At 35.9% G+C, this 11,857-nt stretch overlaps 1 protein-coding gene across 3 annotated transcripts; it reads left to right on the top strand.

Moving 5' to 3' along the window:
* The first annotated feature begins 4,017 nt into the window (after positions 1–4,017).
* On the top strand, positions 4,018–11,396 carry cldn15b (claudin 15b). 3 transcript variants are annotated; one of them, XM_055017347.1, is made up of 6 exons: positions 4,268–4,397; positions 6,393–6,519; positions 7,846–8,010; positions 9,733–9,814; positions 9,901–10,011; positions 10,102–11,396. In XM_055017347.1, the coding sequence occupies exons 1-6, from the start codon at positions 4,314–4,316 to the stop codon at positions 10,193–10,195; spliced, it is 663 nt and encodes a 220-aa protein (XP_054873322.1). In that variant the 5' UTR covers positions 4,268–4,313; the 3' UTR covers positions 10,196–11,396. The 3 variants fall into 3 exon arrangements, with proteins under 3 accessions (XP_023154716.1, XP_054873322.1, XP_035799096.1); XM_023298948.3 differs by lacking the exon at positions 6,393–6,519 and having other exon boundaries at positions 4,018–4,397; XM_035943203.2 differs by lacking the exon at positions 4,268–4,397 and having other exon boundaries at positions 5,253–6,519.
* The last annotated feature ends 461 nt before the right edge of the window (positions 11,397–11,857 follow it).

Below are 11,857 nucleotides of genomic sequence, written 5' to 3'. Positions count from 1 at the left end.
TCTCTTGGAAAACAGATACTGATCTTAATTACACTGTTAAGTGTAATTGTTCACATCAATTATTAACTGTCTGATAGGGAGTAATATTGGTCACAAACATGATGGAATTCCCAGAACAAGAAACACCTTTTGTTGTTGTTCAGACAGGTTTTTGGTGACAATAATGATGTTTTATGATGCATTTATCTATGGATTGATCAATGCAGTTCCGATATAAATGACATATTAACAGCTTACACTGTTCTTTTTATGTTCTAACTGTCCTATGGTGTACACTCACCCGTAACATGATTATTTATATTGGGTGCATCTGTGAAATGTAATGGAGTCCAATTCAACATCTCTGTCACAAATTCTAACTTTTACAGAATATCTATATTTACAGTTATTGCTGATGTTATCAAAAAGGCGATACTTCTACTTCATGTTTACTATCAAGGTCATAGTGTGTGGTGCTAGTTTACTGCATTTCACTGCATTCACAGGTGTTCTTCATATTCTGTTAACATACACTAGTGTTCAAAAGTTTGGGGTCACCCAGACAATTTCATGTTTTCAATGAAGACCCACACTTTTATTCATGTGCTAACATAACTGCACAAGGGTTTTCTAATCATCAATTAACCTTTCAACACCATTAGCTAACACAATGTAGCATTAGAACACAGGAGTGATGGTTGCTGGAAATGTTCCTCTGTACCTCTATGGAGATATTCCATTAAAAATCAGCCGTTTCCAGCTAGAATAGTCATTTACCACATTAACAATGTCTAGACTATATCTCTGATTAATTTAATGCTTTATTCATTGAAAAAAAATGCTTTTCTTTTAAAAATAAGGAGGGGCCCGCACTATGTGAATTCACTTTTTGTAGAATTTTTACAGCAGTAGTGCAAAAAAAATTGCTAATTAATATTAATCATTTTGAATATTACTTTTATTTTTTTTTAAATCAGGGTCTATTTGTATTTAATTCAATCAATGAATGAAGCAACAATGTCAATATATATTTCAGCATGGAGGAGTAGTGGTTGGTTGGTTTCTATTGAGCTGTGCTTGATGGGCACAATAAAGGACAGTACTTCAGAAGGGTCAACCTAAATAGTCATTTAAGTGTTATGAGGCTGTATATATGGAATTATCAAAAATACAAATAGACTGTCGTACTAAATCAATAAAACTCATGAATAAGGCAGCAGAGAGCCCACATATCATAAGTTTTCTTGCCTTTACTGTTTTTTTTGTTTCTACATCTTTTTTATTTCATCTTTTTTGCTCTGCAAATAATGCTTGTAACTTTTTCTGAACAGTACTGCAGCTATATAGATATTTTTATCACATATTTGATAGCAGTGATTAAAAATCTATTCTTTGAGATGAATTTCAAAATGACAGCTTTGATAAGTTACATATTAAAAATGATGCCAAAATGTCATCTTCTTAAAGAGCAAAATTTGCAGTTTACATGGGATAATCCTTACTGTGATGCTGTATTTTAGGTATAACCAAATTTCTAATTTGGTCAAACAGTAAATAAATCACATCACATTCGTTTATGTAGCCTGCTACAAATTAGCTCAGTTTTCAGGGCGAGAGTAAACTGTTAAACCACCACATATATTAAAGTAACAGAGCAATTTAGAAGCAAAAGTAACAGTGGGATTGTATCCGATCACCATATACTGTAGGTCCTACTGGTAAATAGATAAGTGAATCTGAAAAATTTCACATACAATTTTGGCTCTGGTTCAGAAGCAATTTTTTCCACCTAAAAAGCCTTTGATAAGATGTATTTCAGTGGAGATTAAAGCAGGATATAAATCACCATATTAATTTTAAATATGAAAACAAAACAGTTGGAAAAAGAAAAACGTTGTTTTAACTGGAGTGAGACTTCTAGCCATGCTAGCTCTGATTCTCATGGTGGATCTAGAGGAAAAATCTAATTTTCAAAGCCACTATAATTCATCCTCTGAGTAAAATGAATATCTGTACAAAATTTTACAACAGTTACATTAATAATTGTTGAGATGTTTCAGTCTGAACCCCAGTTGTGGTCCGACAAAATCCGTGGTTTTACAAGCATCTCTGTGTGTGAGAGAGACAGAGAAGGAAACAGAACGGGACTCAGCGCTATGGATCATATTGATTGATACGACCACATATTGAAGCAGTGACTCCACCGAGACTCTATTACATGCAGTTCACAAACAGAGACCATACAAAGATCTACAAATGTCGTATTATTTAAACAGCTTTGACTGAACCCACACATGAATCATACTCTAATTTTAGCCCAGTGGAGAGCTTCACAAAGGTTTGTTCAGTTATGTATATTCTAAATTCTGAAAGTCATCTTAACAGACAGCTAAATAAAATCACTTAACTTAGTATCTAACTGCAGATGTTGGTGCTGATGTTCTTCACCCGCTGCTGTTACAATCACCTCAAAGTATCTGCTCATCAATCCACCTCAATCAAATCACTGAAATCTCAAAAATCTCAATAATATTTGTTGCTGGTTAAGTGGGTTTTGTGTCCAACATAAAGCCCTACTGGACCTCAAAACCAGGTGATGTTGGGTCACAGTCAGTGTCAGAGGCGAGATTTGTTTAAAGTGAACTTTTCCTTTAAGTGGCGAGGTCAACGCGGACACAACTGAATAAATTTTTCAGGTGACCGAGGGAAGGACAAGGAAATAAAACATTAACAGCCACAAGATTATACCTTTTAAAGCCTGAATGCCTCCTCAATACTGTAAAATACAATATATGACAGTACTTTGAACTGTGCTTCTGACTGCTTGCCGACAAAAGAGAATTCATTATGATAAGATACAGACTGTAAATCGTCAGTCTGAAGTTTCAAATAAACAAATAACTGATTGCCTCGAAAAAAGGGTAAAACAACTCCATTTCATTTTTAAAAGTATCTTGACAGATTTTTGGGGAGATTTATGTAGTGTAGGTCTAAACGCTGAGTACAATGCTGGACTGTATTCATCAGTTGTTACAAATCTTACATTTCTGAACATTACCATATACTTCCTCCTTACGTATAGAGGCAACTAATTAATTACAGGGGTGTGTTAGAACAGCCTGGCTTTTGGCCAGTTTCTTTCAGGTGACAGCACTGTACTGAGTCAACATAACATTGCAACAGAACAGAAATTACAGTTAAATCTATACGCTTGTTTTACAAAAAAAATAGCATTTACAAAGAGCACGAATTTCAGCCTATCTTTTGTCTCACTGCAGACTTGTTAATGCTTAACCAGGACTTTAAAGAAGGCATTTTCTGCATTCAATTAATCATCCAACACTTATTCCCCTGCTTTCAGTGTTTGCTCTGCCCTTTACTCAGTATTTCCCCATAAGTGTTTGTTTATGGAACTTGGAATAACCTCATTAAAATCAGAAGCTACCAATTCCTCAAATGGGGATTCAGGCCTGAGGATAAGATGAGACACGCAGTACAATAGGAACATTACATCATTCAAACATTCATATACAACACAGTATTACAATTTTGCACTCATTTTGCCATTACGATAAGAGGAGTCCTGAGGGGCAACGTCTGAATAAAACAATGTGTTGCTAAGTTATTGTCTGCTGAAGCATCTTTCAAAGCATGTCAAAGCAAAAGCCCTTTAAAAACCTTTTAAACTTGATTTACTCACTGTGGCACTGAAAGACTGCAGATTATGCATGACACTGCTTTCTTGCATTTTTGCATAATACTGTATTTCCTGGATTCTTGAATAATTTTACAACCACACATTTTGAATTTAACGATTCCCGTAGGGATTACTGCATTTATTCTGACTCTGATTAAAGTTGTGATAACTGTTCCACAGGAGGATTCACAGGATTATCTCTTTCTCAACTGCCAGTCAAAAGAGAGAGAAAAAAAGCGCTCTGTATACTCACATTTCTATGGCAACTTGCAAGGCACGTGAAATGTCATCAATTTTGGGCGGGAATAGCAGACTTATAATGTAGCTACAGGCAACAAATCGATGTTCAAATTAGTCCAGGTTTGAGGGCATGAGAAAAAAATTTCCTGAGTCAGGTCTCACACTCCCAAAATGTATGTCAGATACACAAGTTGCGAATAGAGCTCCTTGCAGAGGTAATATCTTATTAGTGTTGCTAATTATTAATAGGGAATCACTTGCAAGATGAAAGAGATCATCGAGGTTATAGCACTTTTCCTAGGATTTGTAGGCTGGATAATGATTTTCGTATCACTTCAAGATCAGTATTGGAAAGAATCCACCACAGAAGGAAGCGTAATTACAACTTCTACAATCTATGAGAACCTCTGGATGTCTTGTGCCAGTGATTCAACAGGGATCTATAACTGTCGAGACTTTCCATCCCTTTTTGCTCTCCCAGGTAAGTCAAAGATGAAGTAACCATTTCTGCTTATTTAAAAGGAGTTAAAAAGCTTGACGCTGCATGATCCTCTAAAAGTCACTGAATTTATCAGCAGTGAAAATCTGTGACAACTAGTGGAAATTATTATCAAATTATTTGGGCTTCTATTAATATTCTGCTCATTAGTATTGGCGTTGTCATTTTTTTAACGATGATTCAGCAGTCTGTAATAATCGCCGACTGTGCATTTTCTAAGCTACAAAGTTGTGCTGAGGGAAGTTTCAGTTCTTTAATGATTTGGTGACATACTTTTCTTCTTTTAGAATCTACATTACTGTAATTTCTGAGCATTTTGTAATTTTGCGAAAGGGAAAAAAGAAAGAGAAAAAAACAGCTACTTAATCCTATATAATGCCTCTTTAAAGTTTTTGATTCAGGTTTATTCAAGTTCAAATCAGTTTTAGGGTCATTTATGAAGGCACAGATGGTGCTGGATCTCGTTAAATCTTTAGGTACACCCAGTTCTAGAAAATAAGCTCATAAACCATATAATCATTATTATAGGGCCATAAAAATGACTGTACTCATGCTTCCGTTACTACTGTATCTTTAATTATATTCATTTAATTTACATATTGTGTGATAGCCACTATACTGAGCTACTTTATACATAGTAATTGCATAGAGCAGCTCTTGTTCTTGTGAAATGGTACTTTATCCAGACAGTGAACTCGGACAAAATGTATGTAATCCATGACAGAAGCACTAAAACTTTATCTTTAGAGATGTTCATAAAGTCAACACAGACTCAAAGTATTGAAGCCAAATGGTTCAGAGTTTTTGTGTTAGGTTTTTATGGTAATAAAACTAGATAATATGTCCTCATCAATATTTAGAACTTGTGCATTTGTATCTGCTGATAAAAATCTAAAAAACACAAAAGACTTGCATTTGTTAAAAAAAAAAAAAAGAAGCTATACTCGTGTTGAATTCTGTGTCTTCCTTTACATAAATAAAAACATTTTCTCGATAAATTCATGAAGAAAAGACACAAATTGGTACATTAAAAAAAATCACCAGAATGCAGCAAATAAGAGTTTGATATTTCCTGGTGGAGGACATCTAGACCCATCTTTGATGTGTTCCTCCTAATGTTCAAACAAAATTTAGCCATATCATTTCAGAAAACTAGGTCAGTGTAATCAATCAGCTCTGAAAGCTTTATGGTAACATGTATTAGTTTACATTTTTAACCTGCCTGTATTGTCTTGCCTTAAATGGAACAGAGTAAAATCTAAAGAAAAATGTTTTTTGTATGCTTGAACAAACACCGTGATGATAAAGGTTTGATAAAAATGTCTTTTGGGTTGTCAGACAAGCAAACAGTCTTGGGTCAGCACACCTGGTCATCTGTGGGTCAGTGTGTACTCATGCACCCTCACCCCTCAGTGCCACAAGCTTCCCATCATTCCTTGGATTCAGGCTGAAGCGAGGAGCCTGAACGTGCCTCGAATCCAATCAATGACGGTTTAATTTTATTGACACAGTGTTCAAAGCAAATGGCAAAAGGTGACAAATAGCTTTGAGTCTATAGGCGTTGGTAAGCAGGTCTGAAGGCAGGACTTCACCTCTCTGTGTTCCCGTTAGTTAAGTAAACATTTGGAGTCTCTGAAAGGCTTCAATAGAACTGAGGATAATAGGGAAAAATCATAAGTGGGCTATGTGGAATTAATCATTGATTGGTGGTTTTCTGTAGCATCTGAGCTCAGGGGTTGCTAGGAGTTGGTCTGGCACACCGAAGCTGTATGCTGTATAATCCTCACATTTGAAAAGGAAGATATTTTTTGGGAGAGTAAAAAATTTCACCCAATATTCCTCTTTCTGGATAACTCTGTACTGGTTTGACTGAAGATCTGAGGAAAGATGAATCCAATAGTTGAAGCTTTTGCTTTCTTCCTGGGTTTTTTGGGCTGGCTGATGGTTGGGATCGCCCTTCCAAATCGATACTGGAAGGTGTCTACAGTGGACGGTAACGTTATCACTACATCCACCATCTATGAAAACTTATGGATGTCCTGCGCAACTGACTCGACAGGAGTTCACAACTGCCGGGATTTTCCATCTTTGCTCGCACTTAATGGTATGTGGCCAACACAGAAACGTTTCATTAGTATTAACGACTACTTATCGAATCCCATCCACCCACTCAAGTAACCAGGATTTTAAAGACATCGCTAACAACAATGACTTAACTTTTACAGGAACTTTGAGTAACAGCTGTGATGGGAAAACTCAACAAAAAAATAGTAGCAGGTAACATCTAACGTGTAAAGAAGAGAGAATGTTAAGCACAATTAAACTATATGACCTTGAATGATGTACAACAGTGGAGAAAAAGCCATTAGTTCCTTCCACGTTCACTTGTTCTAGATTCGGCTGTGGTGTACTTTTAAAATCAGGAGCATTCAACTATACCACCTATAATGTGGAGTAAATGAAGGGAATATAAGATATGATGAAATGACAGAGGACCATCAAGAACAATCGCAGTGAACTCAAACAAACAGATGCTTATAAAATAAAAATTTATTTCTACATACTAATATTTACATCCAATCTGTTGGAGCCCATTAACTACTTTGGTTAATGTTTGGTGAACTACTGACACAGTATAAATTTAAGCATTTACCATAAATATTAACCTCAGTGATACAGTGGATACAATCGAAAGCGTTAATTAGTATATAAAACTCAAATCTCTTTCCTTTAAAATCTGTTTGGTTGGTATTAAAAAAGCACCAAGGTTGAGACAATTGTGAGGCTCGATTTCAGCCAAATGAAACAACAGAGGTATATACAACTATGACAATATGGTATTTTATCTGTTGGAATATGTGGGATCTTCCACTAGTTAACCATTTCGATTGCAGCGCCTCAACTTATCATAGAACTCTGCTTGTTGTAACAGAACCAGTGTTACTGATTAATCTTATTACTGTCAGTGAGCCTCTAGGGGGCTCACTGCTACATCGATGGTAGTTTTGCAACACTGAATGGTAATGATGTGGCTAACCATGCATATTTAACACAGACAGAACACCAACAGCACCAGTTACTAATGTGATTGTGTAATTCTAAAACTACATTTAAAATAAATTCAGGCACATATTTTGTGCAAAAGATGTAAGAAAAGTCCTCACTCTGATATCAAACTGTTTAAATGCTGCAACTGAATACTGCTTTATGGTTCTATCATTATTTATTCTGTGTCATTTAATATGAATTTTAAATGTAAAAACAAGAAAAACAATTTTACACCATCTTGCTTATTGCTGAAAATGTTTTTCCCCAAAAAAACGCACCTGTTCATACTCAGATGTGCAGTGTTTTCTTCTTATTTGGAGTTTATATGGAACATAATATTATTATCAAGTATATTATTGTGTCTTCTAATGTGTGCACACAGGGTACATTCAGGCGTCCCGAGCACTGATGATTGCTGCCATTGTGTTTGGGACTTTTGGGCTCGTGGCTACTCTAGTAGGAATGCAATGCTCCAAAATAGGCGGAGAAAACTACCTGTTGAAGGGAAGGATCGCCGCAATTGGAGGAGTTTTCTTCTTACTACAAGGTAAAGAGTTAAGGTTGGATGCAAAGGCCGTGAAGCAGAAAAAGCTTTCTTTAAAAAAAAAAAAAAAAACACAAAAAAACCACTCTTTTTAGATTCATTTCAAATGTATTTGTTGCTTTAAAATGGTTTAAAAATGAAAATAAGAGTCTCTACAGGAGTTTTGACACAATACTTGTTAAAAATTAGTTCCAGAGATTTTACAAAGAACTCATCTTTAAATAGAAACACCTGGGTGAGCAAACATGTCTGGGGCTCCAATTTCTGTGTACAGAAGACAAGCTATCAGAAAATGGTTCACCAGTTCAAAAGGTTATCCCTAACGCTAACAAACCCGCTGATTTAGAGAGGCCTGCTATTATAAATGGATAGCTCTTGAAGTGGGGCTGAATGAAGTACTGAGAACAATGTTAACTGAAAAACATATTTTAAATATCTAAAAGGAGGTCTACAAAGTCAATATGTGATTAAAGGCATGTTGTATTACTATTACTATACCAAATTGTGTACTTTGCCCTCAGACAGCCTTTTCCTTTGAGGCAATTCCCACTAATAGCTGTACCCAGGTCATGCATAATGGATACTGATTTATCTATTTTTTTTTTTTTGGTGGCTAAAATACGCAAGTGGGTCCAACTCATACCCTCTATGTAAATCTTTCATATACATACACAAAGCCAGTTGCTATGTTCGTCTTCTATAAACACTGTATGCTCCAAATGCAGCATCTCAGACCTCTCTGATGCAGGTTTTATCACCCAACACTGCACTGAGGATGTATTCTGTAGTTAAGTATTACATAGTGTATATTAAAATTAATCATCATTAGTTCGTCTGCAAAAACAAAAACTGCCACCAATGACATTGCAAAGTTTCTTCTAATGCACTGACAGCTGTTTTGGAAGTTGCTGCTTCCCACAAGCTTGAAGTCTGGCCAAGAAAGCATCGAACACGAGTGATAATTCAGCAGCTGCAGTGGCTATTTTCTGTAGATTTTGGTGGACTGCTGAAGTCGAATACATGAACGCTTACATAGTCTACCATATGCAACAAAAACTATTCCTCCTGCCCAAACCACACTCAGCTCATAGAACCTGGAGCCTCAGGATTGACGGGTTTGCACTTTTCAGAATACCTGACCTCATCCACAGCAGTACATAACTTATTCCCTCCCAGTATTTCTGTCTGCTTCTGTGAACTGAGAGTGTTCTGACTAACATCTACTGTCAGTAACAGACAGGCGATGGACACGTACTTTATGCAACCCCACTTCAAAGGAACTGAAATGTTCCTTTAACAAAGACCAACGCTGTAGGTCACACCATGTAAAATACAACGTGAGTGTGAATGTGACAAAAGCAACCAAAAAAATGCTGTTTAATTCAATTCAACTGAAAGCCTATCTTTACTTTGTATGTTATTCAAATGTCAGCTGTAATCTATTAAACTACAATTGTAAAACTGTCAGAACGAACAGTTCCTCCTTTCAAAAAGCTGATTTATACGCTTGTCAGCAGGTACTTTTGCTCTACATTAGTGGCCTCATAAATCATCTTAAGGCATGTAATGTTTTAGCCCCATTAGGACTGACTCTCCTACTGTGATTGTTTATGTATTAAATACAACAAACCCTGAAAAGCTTTTTGACTCGCTCATTTTATCTAAACTGATTCACAAACTATGTGCATTATTTTTGAATTCAAATCGAGATGTGGTGTTTTGTAGGGATTTCCACCATGATTGCTGTGTCCTGGTATGCAGCCAACATCACGCAGCAGTTCTTTGACCAGTTTTATCCAGGGACAAAGTAAGTCAGCATATCCGGCATTTGTAATTAAATGAGCTGAAAGTTGCAGAACAATAGGTTAATATAAAAATGTTACTGCGTGGTAGGTATGAGATCGGAGAGGGCCTGTACATCGGCTGGTCATCAGCCACACTTGCCATCTGTGGAGGTTCATGTTTGCTGTGTGCCTGCAAATTCAAGAGCCCCAGTGAAAAAGTGTGAGTATCTGCTGCTAAAACATTCTTCCACTACGTATGGTGGACTTGGTGCATTACTGTCCTAACTGGAACACGTCTTTTGTGTTTCAGATCATATCCATATCAACCATCCTCCAGAGGACATGTGCTGTCAACTGTAGCAACGTCTGCACCAAGCAACTACGGACGAAACGCATATGTCTGAAAGGTTACAGCATAAGAGGGAAAGCTGCTTGGGTCTATTTACTGGGAAAAAGAAGAGTTAATGAGTCCGAATGTACTTTGCATTTACATTAGAAAACAATGTTTCAGATTTAATGTTGGGGGCTTATGAGCTTTATACATTGTCAGTCTTTAATGCAATATATTTGCTGTATTTCCTGTGTTTATTCTGACCAAATGAAACTGTAACCAAATGAAAATTGTGACTGTACAAATGGAAAAGCAAAATAACAGTGTTGATCACTGTAATAGTTCAGATTTAGCATAAGTAAGACAAATAAGTTGTTCACATTTAACATGTTTAGAATGTGGTGGTAATCCCAAAATAGGACAAGTTCTTTCTTAACAAACAGAAAGAATAGCCTTTAATTATTTTTACTTTTTTAAAATTGTTGATAAAAGATTAATTAATTACATGAAGAGTTTCAAGAAAACTAATTAAAGCTGAGCCTCTAACTTCAAGTAACACACTACTTTGATAACATTATTTTAAGTTTTTTTTACTCTATAACTATGAACGCATAACAATCGGAAAATTGAATTCTGATTGGTTTTCTCTATATAATAGTTAACAGCTTGTACACAAGTCTATAAAGACTTTGTTAGTCTACAAAATGCTGTAATTGCTAACCTTACATATACTCAAACCTGCAAGAGATTTTCTGGCTGAGAAAACTGTCTTCTGTTGGATAATCATCCAGTTTGTCTGCAAACAGGTTTAAAGCTCAAGAAGCTCTTTTCTCTGAGAAGTAACATCCAGGCGATTCTGCAATCTACTCTATAATCTATATATCCGACTGGGCTTTAGGGAAATAAAGGTTTTATCTAACATCTTTCAGAATATATATCTGTTATACGAGTAATTCTGGCTCCATGATTTTTAAATGTGCAAAAAATCATGATAGAAATTTGTCATTTTCCCCTGCTGCTGTAACCAATAATAGCTGGACTGCATAATGGTCCCATATTCAGTCACATTCTGCCTCCAACTATTAATCAAAACACTTGAGTTCCAAAGTTGAAATAATGACAAGTAAACAAGCATATCTTTTGTAAGTTTTATGTATTTTATTCTGTTTTGGCACATGTATATTTTAAATGAATGTATGTTATACAGTGAATTTACATTATGTTCCTGTGGCTTTTGATATGTTTTATACACAAATAAAGATCATGTTCAGTGACTGGGGGCATTAATCTGTGATGAACAACACTGTTAAACAATATGACTTATGATTAGTTTAAAACAAAAAAAACCCCATAAAACATTGTTTTACATCCTCAAATAAAGCAGCACTCAATTACAGAAGTTACAGTTTCAGCTACTCTTTTAATGAAAACAGAAAATGTTCATAGCGAAGATTGTAGTCATAACTTCTTCCTTTATATCTTGTTCAGCAAACACATTGTACATGAATGTGATCAAAGATGGAGCAATATCCACAGAACGCCATCTTCCCAGATAGACAGCCAACAGCCTTTAACATGACTTTTCAAGTACCTCATGTAGATTGTTGGTTGAATATGCCACCTACTGGACAGATGTTGTGTCACATCTGTGATTGGATTTCCTCTGGCCTAGTCGCATTGTGCTGCTGAGGAACCAGTCAGCGTTTTCACAAACATCACCACATATTCCAGAGAT

Source organism: Amphiprion ocellaris, chromosome 14 (genome assembly GCF_022539595.1).
Source record: "Amphiprion ocellaris isolate individual 3 ecotype Okinawa chromosome 14, ASM2253959v1, whole genome shotgun sequence".
NCBI classification, from domain to species: Eukaryota; Metazoa; Chordata; class Actinopteri; family Pomacentridae; genus Amphiprion; species Amphiprion ocellaris.
The sequence above is the reverse complement of the archived record's forward strand: the minus strand, read 5'-3'. Positions and strand labels throughout refer to the sequence as shown.